This window comes from Populus trichocarpa, chromosome 10 (genome assembly GCF_000002775.5).
Source record: "Populus trichocarpa isolate Nisqually-1 chromosome 10, P.trichocarpa_v4.1, whole genome shotgun sequence".
Taxonomy (NCBI): domain Eukaryota; kingdom Viridiplantae; phylum Streptophyta; class Magnoliopsida; order Malpighiales; family Salicaceae; genus Populus; species Populus trichocarpa.
In genome coordinates this window covers 11187833-11205222 of record NC_037294.2, presented here as the reverse complement: position 1 = coordinate 11205222, position 17390 = coordinate 11187833, and the positions used below count along the sequence as shown (strand labels likewise).

Sequence of the window (17390 nt, the reverse complement as noted above, 5' to 3'; positions counted from 1 at the left end):
ATTCTCTTAACGGTGAAATCTTTTTTTAAAAAAATACTCAAAACCTTGTATCAGATTGGCTCCCACCACGTGGCAAACTATAAAATTAGTGGCGAAACTTTAACACTTTATCTATCATTAGAGATATTCCTTTATATATATATATATATATATATACTTTGAAAGGTAGCCAATCGTAACAATCATAATCTGCATGATCAACATTTTAATTTCTCTTTTTTGGCAACAATGAATAGATTGATTTCAAGGACAACTTGTAAAAATATCATCTTGAAAAAAAAGCATTGTCTGACAAGCTTTTCAGCAGAATGCGAGAACCACGTCAATAAAAACTACAAAAAGAAAAAACACATAATGATGAATACCCAAAGTGATCAATTACATGCTGCAAGATGAGGATCTAAGCAAGTGTACAGAGAGAGAGACAGAGAGAGCTCAAATTCAAATTTGTAGTTGTGTAGATGTATGTTGGTCCCCAAAATAGAACCATATGGCTTTGGCCTAAACTTTTCCCACTACACCGAGTCTATTTGCAAGGTTTTCATTTTTTTTTCCTGGAAAATAGCAGCAAGTCTTTATTTGAAAATGTCTAGCAGAAAATAGAGTGTTTGTCTATAGAATTCCTATAGTTTTGTATAACTTGGTCTCCTTCCTTGAGTAGACAGTAGGCTGTAAAAGTAACTCTCATGCCCAAATTTGATAGTTTTATTCTAATATCCGAAATATAGGATTTGAAGCTAAAACTTGCGTGCTTTGAATATGCTAACAACAATAAACACCATCTCATATTAAGTATTCTAAATTAAAAATAGGAACCATCTTGTTTCTACAGTGATATTTGATTGAGAGTTTCTATTACGTTGTTTATTGATATATCTTACTTATTTTTGCGAAGCTTTCTTTATAGTTTCTTATTCAATGTCTTAGACGCTTTATTATTATATTGTTTTAATTAAGGTTGGAATTTTAAAGAATATTATATTTTGAAAAATTAAGAAATGCTACTAAGTTTATATATAATTTATTTTATAATATGTATGTTAAGAGATTTAGCGTTGGTAAAATATCTTTATAATACTGTTTCTGCATTGTTGGCTATGGACTCGAAAATCAGGTGGTGACATTAACCCTTTAACACGAGAACGAGATCCTCTTTATAACCAAAGTTTAATAAGAAAATTTAGATGTTCCATTATAAAGTGACAAGTGGTAAAACACTGGCTAAAGATAAGATGACAAGCGGTATACTGTAACAATGGAATTATAATGTTTATGTTTTTTTTTGTATTTTAAAAATATTTTTTTAAAAATTAATTTTTTTAATTTTAAATTAATATTATCTTGGTGTTTTTAGAAATTTTGATATTCTGCTATCACAAATATTTTTAAAAAATATTTTTTTTATTTTAATATATTTTAAAATAAAATATATCTTAAAAAACAATCGAATACCCTCAAGAAAAGATACAGCCAAGAGACCATGATTCCAGCCTATTCTTCTTGAAACATTCCAGATGTCCTAAATTCAATTCAAAATCCTCCTACAAATCTATTCGTTAGTCTTATCATGATAGATATTCATCCATTTACGAAGTTATTTCTTCCCCTTCGTATTTGACGAAGAAGTAAAAGGCAAAGAATGGACAATTAAAAGAAAATGTCCTAGCCAGATACCAGCTATGTACAGTTAAACTAGAGGCTTGGATACTGCTCGACAGCTTTTTTTTTTATTATTATTAGTGTGGGGTGTTCGAGCCAGCTTGCGCGTAGCACGATTATTCTCCACGGCCCATTGAACATCTTGCAAGTCCAGTGAACAGATAAAATACCACGGGAATAACAGGCATACGCAGAAAAAATCGAACTCAGGACGGCAGAAAAAAACAAACCCCCACGTACCACTGGAGCACGACCCTCAAGCATACTGCTCGACAGCTTTTGCTTTGCTTGGTTGAAGATTTTGAAAAAGGGAGTTCGGACCGGGAGAAAAAAAAAGGGTAAAAGGTGTTGAAGAGTCAAGAATGCCTTTGGGCGTAGCCAAACCATCTTCATAAGGAACTCGAGTACTCTGCTGTAGAATTTTTTTTTTTTTTTTCGTAATTGTTTTTTTAAAATATTTTTTAGTTAACACTAGCAAATAGATATAAAATAAAAAAATTATTTTTTTTTTTACTTTTTATAAGATTATTCTAGTTTCATGACCGGAATTACAAATTTTATAGGTTAATCTAATTGACTCGGATCATTTTTTTTAAAAGTTATTTTTATTTTATTACATCCTTCAACATTAGATTGATTAGGAAATAAACTTCATAATTTATTTCGGTTCACTTTCTACAAGATTATCCTAGTCTAATGACCCGGGTTACGGATTTAATCGGTTAACCCGAGTTGCTTGGGTTATTTTATTTATTTATTTATTAATTAGATTTTTTTTTAAATTTCATCATTCAATATTGAGTTGATTGAGAATTGAAGTTCATAATTTGGTTGAATTTACTTTTTATAGGTTATTCTTATCTCATAATCCGAGTCATGGATTTGACTGGTTATCTCGAGTTGATCTGAATTAATTTTATATTTTTTTATTTTAATATTAAAAAAAAATTTATCTTAAATATTTTTAATCAAACTAGTTTTTTAATCAATCGTTCATATTGTTTCTTGCGGGCAATCAAGTTACATCAAAAAAATTCCTTTTATTAAAAAACATGTTAAGGATGATCGAATATTTTATATATATATTTTTTAAAAAATTGATTAGACGCGCAGCTTAATTCATTTAAATAATCTACTACTTCTGTATCCAGACAATCATCAAATCGCCCTGCCAGATTGTCATTGATGTGAGCAAGATAGTGTCAGAAACTACAATCATTGAAAAATTAATCTATCCAAGTGGATTTTTCTACAGTAGTCCTGGAGTTCCAACTCATAGACAACGAGTGTGCGAGCTAAACCAATTATGAATACAGGTTAGGTGATCAACGAAAGCTCAAATTTGCTTTCATCTCTTTCAGTCCTCTTTCAAATTTGTAAGTTTCCTAGTTCTTTCAAGGGCTGTTGCTGGGAAAATCTTCTATCAATTGCATCCGACTACCTTGGACGTTAAGCAACTTTGCTCCGAATTGGGAACTTCGCTAGGACAAAGAAACAAAGGTCAAACAAGGTGGCCACGACCTTAATTAGCACTTTAGCAGCCACAAATATTATTTTTATCCAATAAAGTCTGCACTCCTTGTTCAGCACTCCAGGTAAAGCAAAATTGACCCTGTAAAAGACTCGGACCCCAATTTTGTTTTGTTTTCGTGCTTTAATTCCAGGTAATTTCTTGTGGTCACACACACAAGCACACACATATATCATTCAAGTGCTAGCATTTTGTTCTGTGTAAAATTATCGAGCTGCTGCGTTCTTCTTGATACTGTTTTTCATTTTAAACATATCAACTCCTACTTGAATTACCAAGAGTAGTCTGGAGCTTCTTTCCTCAAAAGTGTTCATATAAGTGGAGAGCACAGATGGAGCAAAATCCTTTCACACCAGATTTGTTAAAAGAGGGTGGCGATGAATTATCTGATATCTCACTTCGGCCATTGGATCTCTCCGATATAGATGATTTCATGGTTTGGGCCACTGATGCGGAAGTTGCTCGTTTTTGCACTTGGGAACCTTACACTAACAAAGAAGATGCCTTGAATTACATCAAAAATTATGTTCTGCCCCATCCATGGTTTAAGGCAGTATGCCTTAACAACCGGCCTATTGGTGCCGTTTCAGTGACCAAAAATTCAGGCTGCGATATCTGTAGAGGCGAACTTGGCTATGTTCTGGCTTCCCAGTATTGGGGCAAAGGGTTTGCAACAAAGGCAGTGAAGTTGGTGGCTAAAACTATATTTATCGAGTGGCCACATCTGGAAAGATTAGAAGCTTTAGTAGATGTACAAAATGGAGGCTCCCAGAGGGTGCTAGAGAAGGCTGGATTCGAGAGGGAAGGTGTCCTGAGAAGGTATTATATGCTGAAGGGAAAATCTCGAGACATGGTGATGTTTAGTCTTCTCTCTACTGATCCTCAAATTTGATTGTTTTGTGAATTATTGTGTACTGGTTTCATGATAGTGTGTGGAATGTTAATTGTGAGTGAAAAATGATTCCATCAGAGTGAGAAAGATTGCTTGGAAATGAATAAATTATAGAGATGTTTAATTATGTGCATCTTTTGTCTTTGGGTTTTTTTTTTGTAACCATGCCTTTGACAAAGCCTTCTCGAATTCAATCCCTATACTGGATTCTCACAGAGGAGGAGCTGGAGAGGCAGTCGCCCTCGTAAAAAAATTATTTTTTTCTAGAATATGTATAAAACATATAGTAATAAATACCCCCTCTTGAAAAATAAATCTTAAATACATATATTATAATTATAATTATATATGGATGTCTATATATAAAAAAGATTATAGGTGATATTTCCAAGCTTGTAAATAAATTTGAACTAGTAAATTTTATAATTCAAGAAATATTATTTTGATATAATAATTTGAGCATGATGAGCTTGACAACATTTTAAATCGCAAAAAAATATAATTATTTTAAAATTATATCAATATTTTGCTGAAAATTTTCATTATAATATTGATTCTATAAGTGATGAGTTTTGTATGAAATATATTTCAAAATACTTGAGGGGAACAAAAAAATATAGAAGAATTTGATAAGAAAATCACACCTTTTGATGCTTTTGTGTTTTTTATTATATTTTTTACTTGGATTGTTAGTCCACAGTGCTCCTAGTCGGACCAAATTTACTAATAAATATTTAATTATATTTTTTTAATTTTTATTTCAATAGCGAATGTTTTAAGAATTTTTTTTGGGAGAGTCGAGATCCACAAAAACAATCTAAATCCAGCTTAAAAAGAATAACATTGAAATATACAAACCTGTATAAATAAAATTTATACAGGTGGAAACCTGATTTGGTTTCACTTGTATTGGTATAGAGACTGGTGAATTCATTTTTTAGGTAGTGATTATTTTTTAAATTATTATTTTAAATGCATTGAAATAATATTTTTTAATTTTTATTTACAAGAACACATCAAAAAAATCTATAAACCTTTAAAAAATTAATTTGAAGAAAAACAATAATTTTCAACTACAAAAACAAATGAGCTATTCATTATTTTTATTATTTTTAATTTTTTTATTAACACATGTAATTTATATAAACCATAGTTACCATATGAAATAAACTTCAATACTTCTTTAACTAAATCTTATTCTACAAGTAACAAGGATTACTTTACTTATATATATTTTTTGGATTTACGGGGTGTCCGGGTCAGTTTGCGCGCACTTCGATTAATCCAACGAGTCCTGAAGTTAACGACTATGTAAGCCTTCAGTAGCCCTGAGGTTTGTGAGGCTCGAACCAGTGATCTCTAGGAAACAAATTTAGAACCTGATCAATTGAACTATACCCCTTAAATTTAATTTTTTATATTTAATACAAGTAATTGCTATTATTACAATATTGTATTTCAAATAAGGTTAGAAATCAAAATACTTTTCTAACTATACTTTATAATAATTGAAGTTAATTTTTAATCGTGAACATCAATAATAACAAATGACAACCAACGATAAAAACATGTAAAATTAGGAATCATTTGATATTACATGTAATTTTTCAGTTGATTATTAAGAGACTATCAAGAAAGGGGGTTCAAGTTATGTTATTTAAAATTTATTTATTTATTTTTATATCATTTTAATATATTGATACTAAAAATAATTTTTCAAAAATAAAAAATTATTATTTTAATATATTTTTAAATAAAAAATACTTTAGAAATCGGTCCTGTTTCGACCCCATTGCTATACCAAAGAAGATGGAAACATTAGAAATTATTGATTGTTTATCTCAAAAAAAGCGAATTTATTTGTAAATCACCATAGAGAAATTTAACAGTCCTCCACCCCTGCGTCACCACTCCACCGTTTTACCCGTGTACAGTTCGTACACAATACTTACAAAACCCCTCATCCTGAAGAGTTCGCTGTGAAAATTGAAGTAAATCCCACTCTTTCTTTCTAAACACTGAAAAACCTCCCAGCTCACCAATGGATCCACTCTCAGCACTCCGCGACTTCACCATCCGGGGTGACCTAGACAAAATAATCCGCATCAACGACGAATTCCGCTTCGGCAACGAATACACCTTCCCTTGCTCAACTAAAACCGCTTACCGCTCCAAACAAGGCAATCTCTACACACTAGAAACCCTAGTTTACTGCATCCAAAACACCAAAATCAAGTTCACCAATTACCTCCAAGACGCCCTCGCTCTCGGCATCCCCCCTGTCACTTACATCGACTGGAAACCCGTCAAAGAATACCTCTCCGGAAAACTCTCTTCTACCGACTCCATAGTTTTCCCTCTTCCTCAAGAATCTCAAAACCCTAATCTTAATTACCGCCCCGATGATCCTATGCTTCTTGATTCTCGAATCGATGATTCCGCCGCCGCCGACAAGGTGAACAATGGGAATGAGGGAGTTGAAAATCACGTTTCTTTGATTTACGCCAACGAGAGGCCGTTGAAGGATAGGGAGTCGTTGTTGGAGTGTAAGAATAGGGATTTTTATGGGGTTTTGGTTGCTTCCACGCGCCGTGAAGAGGAGAGGCATAAATTTGAGAGTCAACAGAGGAAAGATGGGTTAGTGGCGAAGAGTAGGTTGATGGGAACTGATGAGAGAGGAATTGGGTATGGTGGTGATGAGTTGGGCTATGATTCAGCGGCCAAGCCCAAAATGCATTCGAAAGGAGGGAAAATTGGGGAGGGGGTGCCCATAATTTTGGTGCCAAGTGCGTTTCAGACTTTGATTACGATTTATAATGTGAAGGAATTTTTGGAAGATGGGATTTTCATACCGACGGATGTGAAGGCTAAGCAGATGAAAGGGCCGAAACCGGAATGTGTTACAGTGCAGAAGAAGTTTAGCACTGATAGGAATAGAGTGATGACGGCTTATGAGGTGCGGGATAAGCCGTCTGCACTCAAGGGTGATGACTGGGATAGGGTTGTGGCAGTTTTTGTGCTGGGGAAGGAGTGGCAATTCAAGGATTGGCCCTTTAAGGATCATGTTGAGATATTTAATAAAAGTAAGTGAAGTTTTGTGCTTGTTGGATTGCATTGGTAGTTATATTTGGGATTTGTACTTAGCTGGTGATTGGTGTTGGCTGATTCTGTAGGCTATGCAAGAGTGTGATTCTTATAGTGTAATATGGTGTATTTAAAATACTATTTGGATTCAATTGGCATGACATAAATTGCTTAAACTTATGCAGTTATTGGATTTTTCATGCGGTTTGAAGATGATAGTGTGGAGTCTGCTAAGATTGTGAAGCAGTGGAATGTAAAGATTATCTCGGTGAGCACTTTACCCCTTTGATTAGACTTGCTTTGTCGGGTGGCACGGGCACCCAGTACTTTTACCCTGTCTCTTCCACTTCAACTGCCTTTTGCCATTTAGCAATTATCGGGAATTGGCATGTTACATGTGCAGATCAGCAAGAACAAGAGGCACCAGGATAGGGCTGCAGCGTTGGAGGTGTGGGACCGACTAGAAGAATTTGTGCGCTCACAATCACACACTTGAAGTGTGCAGACTTTTAGAAGTTCGTATGTATGCCCCCCCTCCTAAATCATATCTATATTTGCGTATCTTTGAATTTGACAAACCTATATCAGGGTATCCGTTAACATATTTCTGGCATATGGTGAATGCATTATGTTTGGACAGTGGGTTCAACTAATTGTTTTGACGCATATGTTGTTAGTGTGCTAATTATTATCCCCCAAATATCAGTTGCCACTTATTAATGAATGGATGTGGATAGAGAGTAGAAATATTGGAGCGAGTAACAGAAACAGTAGGGAAGCAGTGCTGGAAATGATTTGGGTTTTAATTTGGAATCTGATGGACATAATAGATGGAACTGTGCAGCAAAGCTGTTTCTGGCTCTCCCAAAGCTTATGGTAGGAATGTGATATAGCATTTCTGGTTAGATAATACGCCTTTCCATGCAAATCTTCTGTATTTCCTAGGTTTTTTTTTTCCTGTGATTTTGATTATAGGTTTTGATTGACTGTTCTGTGTGTGAATAATATACCAGTGCGACAGTTATTCTCGGTGACATGAACAAGAATACTTGTCCAAGCTGTAGCAATATGTAAATGTGGAGTATGGTAGTTTTCACCTTGGTGACCATCTTGTGGCACGACCTGAAGATTTTAATGAATAACCATTGATATCAATAATGCTGAGGATTCCATATTGATTGTCAGAGCAGATTAACTTTGCTTGAAGTGAGTGGATAATGTTAACAATTTTCTTCAAACTCATAATGGGGGTTGAATTACATGTGCTTGATCCTAGTTTCTATGAACATACTGAAAAGAAGAAACCCAAAGTTAGTTTGATAGGCACATGAATATTATCATGGATATTTGCAAAGACATTGTTTTTGGATGTGAGTTTTGAACATGTTCTAGAACCGTTGCTCAGCTATCAAATTAGCTTGTTTTAGCTTGTTCTTTAACTAGCCAAGTAAGAGCAATTGAACAGAGGAAACAACAAGGGTTAGACTGATGGTCTTTATTCTGTCTACCACCCTTCAATTTGCGACAGCTTGAACCAGGAAATCCTGCTTCATTCATTGGCAAGGTGATTGGCCAGTGTAATCATTCAAACTGAGTTTAGATGTTGCAGTTGGCTTCGTTCATCAGCCTATCCTAAGCTCAAAGAGAGAACCATTGGTGGCTGTAGATAATGCAATTGGAACTGCTTTAGTTGGGGCCTATAATTGTGCTTGATGTTCAGCATCTAGAGCTTTGTTACAAACTAACATTGCCCATGAAAAGAATTAGGATTTTTTATTTCCCATTTACTTCTCTTCATAGTCAATAGATTTAAGAAATGATAAAGTTCATGCTTTGAGTCTTTAACTGTGCTAAGATACAAGGGTTTTGCTGGGACTTTTAAGTTTAGTTAAAATATGGACAGGTTTTTTGAATGGTTTAACTGATAGCTATATTAATTTTAACTTGCCAAGAATATGGGTGGTTCAGTTCCTAATCCATTCCAAAATCGGAACTGATTCTTGTAGACTGGTTTGCCACCTATCATTTTTATAAATCTGTATTTTTAATGTGATCCGAGCTTCAAAACATTGTTTGTGCTGGAGTGTATGCCTGTCTTTACGCTAAGTATAAAATTTGAGGCATCTTTTTATGGGTATAGGTGTGTCAATGGAAACGATTTCATAACCAGCTACAAGCCATTCAAAGTGCAGAGGCATCGTGGAAGGATGGAAAGCGTGCCATGTCTGAATATGTGGATGTCATGGTCTCCTGTTGGTTTCATTTTGTGCAAGTTAACTTTCAGTGGTTGTTTGCAGCTGCGAGCTGGAGACTTTGGTTTTTGCGTGGATCTGATAATTTGTTAGACAGAATTTACAACAGAAGGTCTGTTCTAATGATGCTTTTCCTCTGTAATTTTCTTTATTTAGTGATGTAACTAGTGGCATTAAATTGAGGAATGTGACTGACATGGTTTGTTTCTTAGTAGGATATTGACTTCGGCACATATAATACTGCCAGATTAACACCTTAAATGAACTTGTTGATCGTTTTTTGTTATTATGCTATTCATTTCCGTTCTTTTTAGCTCAGCTTATGTTCAACTCCTTTTAAGTGACAAACTTTTAAACTCTCTGTTTAATGTGCTGTATGCATAGAACATAAAAAACTGTGTAATGTCCTTTATGATAGATCATAAATATGTCTTATTAGGAAGGGAAGAGAGCAAACGTCTCTTCAGTAATACAAAACTACACCAACCTTTGATGAGGTCGCAAAAAAAGTAAACAATACATGCACCCTCAACCGACGCTCTCGGTAATATATTATATCATACATCAATGACCAAGGATATGCAATGTGTAAAGTATAGTGTAAGTGTTGACTGGCTGGCTGATCAGAAAATCACTGTGAAGGTTGAACCATATGAAGCGGCAAAGAGAAGGAAGAACAGTAAAGAGATTGAGAAATCCAAGGAGCTTCCACCTGATGTTCCATCTGTTTGTGTTGATGGTACAGTTTTGGATGCCGTTCCTACACCAGTGAATGTCACCTTGAGCAAGTTAATAGCAAAACAGAGTCTAACATGATGAAAATCCTTTTATGAGGATCTATTGGTGTACAAGCATAGAATAACTTGATCAACCATATGCTGTGTTTTCATAGCAATTAATCATATGCAAGAAAAAAAGTTCGGTGTAAAGAGGCACCGACTTGTTTAGTTATTTTACTTTCAGTTGCACTATTTGCATATAATACTGTACCTGAAGGGGTGCTTGAAGCTTCTGGTGTTCCCGCAGGTGAGGCAGCTGGAGAGGCACCTGTCCAATACAATGTTATGAGTTGGCATCAGATCAGAATGAAAATTTTGAAAATGTTCAGTGATATTTTCCTTCTTGTGATATTTCTCGTTTATTTTAGTTCATTCTCATCCCTGACTGTCGTTCAGGGAGATCTAGCATCCATTCTTTCAGATTTTGGCAGAGTTTTGACAGGGAAACTCAAAGGTTTTTTTTTTTAGCTACGAAGGAGAGTTTCGAACTTGAAACCTCTTGGGGGAGGAGGGGCGCTATTGCCAATTGAGCTGTAGCTCATTGGCAATTCAAAGAAAGTTGAGGTTGCAAAGAGAGAAGTAAAATAAGTTCCAAGTTCCTTACCATTGCAGCTGCTGATAGGTGGAGTTTGCACATTGCAAGCACCAGGTAAGGCTATAGCCTGAGTTTTGTTGACCTCGATCCCTAGTGATGAGCCACCGCCATTAAGAACCTGGCACAAGCACTGGGGTGATGAGCGAACAACACTAGCTAGCTGAGTGCAGCATTGTGAGGATGGAGTTGAGGAGTTCCCTGTAATGTAATTTAGGCACGGTGACATGCTGATTAAAACATTTGTACAATCTGATTGAGCCATGGCTCCCGCCCAAAGCATGGTCACCAGGACCATGGTCAAACCCATTGACATCGCTGTGTGGGCCATTGAATCTCTTCACTTAGGTATTGGAAATGCTCGTGGAATGTGAAGATCTCTTGTAACTATTGAGTTTGATTAGCTTGATGGAACGGGGAGAAAAGGGTATGGCATTTATAGGGATCTGATGCAAGAACAGGTAAATTAGAAGATCCGTTATGTGGGTGACCAACTCTTCCTAATTTCCAACGGTGGGCGTTTTAGTCAACTAGGCCAGCTTGGACCTCAAGCTGTTCCTACTCGGAGACCCTGGAAATTTGCTGCGCGGCTTACATGTGGAGTTCTGAAGGTCGGCTCTATGGGTGAACAACTTCTACTGTCTGACGTGTCTTCTGGTACCAAGCAGCTTAGATGTACAATAAAAGATTCTTTTTAATTATCTAAATTAAAAAAAAAACCCAATTTTACTAATTGGATATATTATATAGTTTTGTATTATGAAAGGATTTTTTTTACATGAAAAGCTTTGTTTAATAAGAATACTTGGGCAATTAATTTTTTTTTAATCAAATACCAATACTAACCTGTTTAGCTTAGATTCTAAAGGCAAGTTGAAAGCCCACCATTTGAGGTAGGTTAAGCCACACGCACTTTTGAATGGAGACATATTGGGTTCATATGCTAGAGCTAATTTCTTTCACTTTTTAAAATTCTGTTCTTGTTTTCTTTTCAATTCAATCACTCTCGTGAGCTCTCAAGTCTCCTATACCGCTCTCCTACTGAAAGATTACCATCATGCTCTCTAGCCCAAGTGGACTTGCTCAAAGTCATTGCTGCCTAAGCGCAATGGGTTACCATCCTCGGTATTTGGGCCAGGTCCAATCACAGAGGAGTTCCCACTATTGCTTGACACCTTCACCTCGGCCTGCCCAATTCTAGCCGGTAAACATCTTAATATATTTTTTTCGAGTTACTAGTTTTCTAGTTAATAGTTATTTTTTGCCCAAACTTCTTAAAAAAAAGTACATGCAATCACAACAACCAATAGCAATACAAACCTCTCCATCAATGGTGCAACTCTTCTTCACATACCAAGGTACTATGCTCCTCAAGATAAGTTGAAGTGACAAAGGTCTGCAAGTACCTTCATTGCTAGGTAAAACAAAGTGCCAATTCAAGTAATTCAAGCCAATCCACGTAAGTTTAAGCCATTCAAACTCATTTTTCTTTCCGGTGCTCTTTTATGAACATTATCTTTATTCTCCTACATTTATTAGTTTAAATATTAGAGGATTTTTTATTCCAACATAGAACTTGCTTTTTTAAGAATAACCAATATCATAAACAAAGCCTCCATTCAAGTGCATAAGTTTTAGTCAATATACAGTCAATGAAAGCATAATTTAAATATTAGAGAGTCTTTTATTTCAATAAAAAACTTATTTTTTTTCAGAAATAACCAATATAAATAACAAAACCTACATTAAAGTCCATATATTTCAATCCAATACGCAATTAATGAGAGCTTAATCCAATCTTGAAGTTTGCACAACCTCACTAGTTTATGTTTTGACATTAAATTTCTTGTTTAAAATTAATATATGTGCAATTAATTTGATTTTCAATCAAAGATCAACACTAATATGATATATCAATTTTAAAAAACTCCTAGAGTAAAAAAAAAATTTGATACACACACACGCTGGGCAAGTTATTTATCCTATGGGCTTCTCATCATCATGTCAACCTGCCATCTAATAAGAAAATTACTTCATGTTTTTTAATGGATGATGGTCCCTAATGCCTGACATGATTTTTTGAACATGTGAACATAATGTTTTAAATACAACACTGGCAGACTGAATCGGGTAATCTAGTGTTGTGTTTTTCAATAACTGGGCTAAACCCACTGTGAGTGTTCAAAGCTTGAGCAGACTTCGACTCGTATCACTTATGATTTATTACTTGTTTGAGATTGTGATAGCGGTGACGGTTCAAACTATTTTTCGTTTAGAAATGTATCAAAAAGAAGTTTTTTTATTTTTTAAAAATTATTTTTGACATCAGCACATCAAAACGATCTGAAAACATAATTTTTTTTTCATTTTAAGTAAAAATAATTTTTAAAATTTTTAAAAACATAGTTTGCACCACATTTCCAAACACATCCTTAACCTGGAGGTTAACTTAGCGGCTCTTTCTATCATTAGGCTTTGGGTCCATGGAATAGGTTTGGGCTTGCATGTTTTCTTACAATAATGATGTTGGGCTTAAAAGTCGAAACTCTAGTTACTGAAAATGTTCACCGTTTAAATTAAGATGATTTTGTTTTCTAAGCTTTAATTAAAAATATCAAGAGAATTTAGATTCCAATTTAATCGCCTCTTAAAAATATCTATCAAGGAAATTGATTCCAGAATAACCTTATCAAGAGAATTTAAACCATGGCTACATTGACGTATTATTGAAATAAATGTATTTTATTCATCAAGTTTTAAACATGTAATTAAGACAATCAAATAGATAAAAGTTTAAAAATATTAAATCTCACATAAAATTCCTATAAATACAAAATATAAATGAATAGATACTAAATTTACTCAGATAAAAATGAAAATTGATTGATATACTTATTGTTTTTCCTTGGAAAAAAAAAATCTCCTATTGATCCAACTATGCTTCTTAAAAAAATTAATTTTTTTATTTTAAATTAATATTTTTAATTTTTTTGGATTGTTTTGATATGTTGATATTAAAAATAATTTTTTTTAAAAAATATTTTATTACATTTCCAAACAAAAAATATTTTAAAAACAATACCCTGATACAGCAATAGTAAAGTGAAATTTCAGATTAAAATAATAATATAAGTAATGAACTTGAAAATTTCGAATCAAGAGGTCCCTTTTATTTTTTATTTTTTATTTTTGAAGCTTTGCTTTCTATATATAGCAATATTGCGAACTATATCCGATATTCATGATATTCATCACGATAAAAGCAAGCAAGAAAGGTTTATTCATCACACCACACTTATTATTAAACAACGTAAATACTCAACACACATACATAGTAAAGCAAGCATTACAAACTTTCGTAGGTAAATACGTCAAACAAGCATAAAAGACAATAAGATCCCATATAGCACGGGAAGCTCATAGCTAGCCACCCCAACTACAACTCAGTAGCTGCTAAAAGTTGATGCAGATGATGCCATGAACACAACAAAGAGAACGAGCTGAAGGGTCTTGTTTATGATGAGGCCATTTCCAGGGCTCCCTCCAGTTGCTGGAACTGTTTTAGATCCTCCTGCATTCATTCATTCTTGAAATTAAGATTAAGAATTTTGGCAAAGTACAGGTAACTCAGAACGCTTCCCTTAGCCTAAGATCCTGATGTTTTTGGAAGTACCTCTGTGCTTTCTAAGGATGTAACTGAGTTGGTGCCGTTTCTGACCATCAAATTTGGTTCATTCTGATTTAATTGAGCTCGAGCCAGATTCAAGCTTAACATTAAGCTCAAAATATTGTTCAAGCTTTGTTCATCATTTAGTTTAGTTGGTTAATAAACCTAGCTTTTGCACAATTTTGAATTCATATTTCTGTATATAATTAAATATTTAGGGACTAAAAGAAGGACTTGGACGTTAAGAATCAATTAGAACATCATTGTGGACATTCAGTCATTCATCTGATTAATCTGATTAACATAATTAGACAGATCACTATTTTTATTAGTGGATCAGAATGAGGGGCTCGTCTAAGTTTTGACAATCGACAAACAATTTCCATCGACTAGATGGAGTACTTGAAGAATTACCTGGCAAACCATCAGGAGAATCGGCTGGAGACATTACAGGTCCATTAATATCTGCCAAAGCATAAAAATTAAATTATACAGCCCATATTCTATAATAATGCATGCACTAGATCTCCGGAAGAAAATTGTTTTTAAACTTACCATTGCACTTGCTAACAGGCGGGGTTTGTACTTTACAGGCACCAGGAAGTGCTAATGCAAGCGTCTCGTTGATGTTAAGACCTAATGAAGCACCACCGCCATTTAGTGCGGCGCAGAGGCATTGTGGCTGTGATAGAACAACACTAGCCAATTGCGAGCAGCACGAAGAAGATGGAGTCGAGGAGCTCCCAGTGACATAGCTTAGGCATGGAGCCATGCTAATTAGAACATTGGTGCAACCTGATTGTGCCATGGCTTTAGCTGAAAGCACGGCCACGATAAGGACCATGACTAGACCCATGTTGATTCCTCTTGAAGCCATGTGATATGTGTTCTATAGCAAGGCTGATTCTAGCAAGTGTGAGCAATGGCAATTTATAGACGTGGCCAGTGAACTCTTCAGCCTGAGATAATTTGGTGAACTAAAACAGCGTATATGAGGTCATATTAGAGTATTAACCAACGTGTCGTTTATAGATGTAAGGATTTAGGACTTGGTTGTAGAAAGATCGCCATGCCTAGATCATATATGCTATCATTGTGCTAAATGCAATTGCAAGGTGTGCTCGTTGACATGAATGTGTTTGGTGACATAAAAAGTGGCCTTGCAAATCCTAATGGACAGAAGAAAATCTGATAACCTAACTTTCAAAAGCAATCTTATTTTGGATTTGTTCTTTCTAGAATAGATACACTGTTTTCTGCTTAATTTCACGAGTTATTCAAGATTAATAACATGTTTGTTTTTACATTTTAAAAGTGTTTTTGAAAGAGATATTTTATATTTTATTTTTTTGGTTTAAATTAATATTTTTAGATGTTTTCAGATCATTTTCATATACTAATGTCAAAAATAAATTAAAAAAAACAAAAAAAACATTATTTTAATGTATTTCTAAGCGAAAAATACGTTAAAAAACAACCACTAGCTACCACACTCACAACACCCCCTAAGATAGTGTTTAGAAACGAAGTTGAATTCACGTTTTTTAAACATTTAAATTTTATTTTGCTTAAAATTATTTTTTTTATGTTTTTAGATTATTTTGATGTGCTCATGTCAAAAATAATTTTTTTTTATAAAAAATATATACATTTTAATATATTTTCAAGTGAAAAGCACTTTGAATCGCAACTATTATCACACTCCTATACGCCTCTTAAGATGGGCATGATAAGGAGCCCGGCCCAAACCAACATGGCTTATACAATACATGCGATATCATAACTAGTTGGGACTTGGACCTGTAATTGGACGCCTATTATCATGTAGAAGTTGTGATCTCAGTGATATATCTTGATTCACGAGGATTGCAAATGACCTGCCCATAAACTTCGTCTACTGAATGGACAAGGAAGCACTCGATCTTGGTGTAGGAAATTTTATAAAAATATTTTTTAATTAAAAATATATTAAAATATATATTTTTTATTTTTAACATCATATTAAATCCAACAAAAAAATCATTTTAGTGACCGATGAGAACACGTGTAGTAGGCGTGAACCAGTTCCAGTTCCATGTAATAATTTCTTGACAAATACTAATCATGGGTGAAGCAAGGATATAGGTCTGCATATCTTTGAAACTCGGCCGGATCGGGATCCAGCTGATCTGGGACTCGGTCATTTTGAGACTGAAACTGGATCGGGTTGATGAAAAAATAAAAAAACCAGGAATCAGTGTGACCCGGCAAAACCCGGTCAAAAACCCGGTTGCAACTCGTAAACTTTTTTTTTTTTTTTACTAAAACGACCCCGTTTTTGAATTTTTTTAAAATAGAAATTAACCCGGTCAAAACCCGAAATTCAAATCTTAAACTGAACCGGGTTTAAAAACTATGCTGCATATACAAACACATGCAAGCCCAAAAAAGTGAGATTGATGGTTGAATTTCTAAAAACGAGCAAAATCATATTTTTATTGAAAAACAAAACCCATGATTTAAATGAGCTTCGGATTTAATTGATTAAAGTCCAAAATTTAAGCACTTGTATTTATAAAAGGGCCAAGGCTTGAGTTTGTCAGAAGGGTGACTGATTACATACATAAACCCAACCCATTTACGCCCATGAGTATCAAATATTAGTACTATCCGGACTGTTTCACAGCTCTCGGCCCAAATAAAGTCAGGATTTCTAAAGAATCCTTCCCAGCGGTCTGTGGGGTTAATCAATTTTTTAAAATACCAACCTACATCCTACCTATAACATTTATTCATTTGTTTTTTTATCCATTATTATTTATAATAATTCATATTAATTAACTTTGACGTGCTGGGTTCGGTTAAATAATGTAAATATCACACATAACTTGATTTTTTTTAACACCCCTAATCCTTCCCTTACCAAACAAACAATTTTAAGTGGCCGAGAAAACT

The 17390-nt window shown here is 34.3% G+C and overlaps 4 protein-coding genes across 12 annotated transcripts; 2 read left to right on the top strand and 2 right to left on the bottom strand.

Moving 5' to 3' along the window:
- The first annotated feature begins 3376 nt into the window (after positions 1-3376).
- Positions 3377-4209, top strand: LOC7498070 (uncharacterized). The gene has a single exon (XM_002315727.4). It carries the CDS (start codon positions 3522-3524, stop codon positions 4080-4082), a length of 561 nt encoding a protein of 186 aa, XP_002315763.1. The 5' UTR covers positions 3377-3521; the 3' UTR covers positions 4083-4209.
- Positions 4210-5948: 1739 nt separating this feature from the next.
- On the top strand, positions 5949-11622 carry LOC7474195 (protein CDC73 homolog). Of its 9 annotated transcripts, none has more exons than XR_008060308.1 (6): positions 5950-7165; positions 7352-7434; positions 7570-7681; positions 9307-9530; positions 10445-10520; positions 10666-11622. XR_008060308.1 is itself a non-coding variant. In XM_002315726.4 (4 exons), exons 1-3 carry the CDS (start codon positions 6124-6126, stop codon positions 7660-7662), a joined length of 1218 nt encoding a protein of 405 aa, XP_002315762.1. In that variant the 5' UTR covers positions 5949-6123; the 3' UTR covers positions 7663-7685; positions 9307-9704. The 9 variants fall into 9 exon arrangements, 3 of the variants coding, with proteins under 3 accessions (XP_002315762.1, XP_024466332.1, XP_024466333.1); XR_008060305.1 differs by having other exon boundaries at positions 9858-10520; XR_008060309.1 differs by lacking the exon at positions 10445-10520.
- On the bottom strand, positions 9827-11120 carry LOC7474194 (non-specific lipid transfer protein GPI-anchored 5). Its single transcript, XM_002314649.4, has 3 exons — positions 10802-11120; positions 10409-10465; positions 9827-10178 (listed from the first exon to the last, which is right to left on the bottom strand). The coding sequence occupies exons 1-3, from the start codon at positions 11118-11120 to the stop codon at positions 10042-10044; spliced, it is 513 nt and encodes a 170-aa protein (XP_002314685.2). The 3' UTR covers positions 9827-10041.
- A 2441-nt stretch (positions 11623-14063) lies between the features above and the next one.
- On the bottom strand, positions 14064-15454 carry LOC7498069 (non-specific lipid transfer protein GPI-anchored 5). The gene is made up of 3 exons (XM_002314648.3): positions 15012-15454; positions 14871-14921; positions 14064-14360 (listed from the first exon to the last, which is right to left on the bottom strand). The coding sequence occupies exons 1-3, from the start codon at positions 15331-15333 to the stop codon at positions 14233-14235; spliced, it is 501 nt and encodes a 166-aa protein (XP_002314684.1). The 5' UTR covers positions 15334-15454; the 3' UTR covers positions 14064-14232.
- Positions 15455-17390: the final 1936 nt, after the last annotated feature.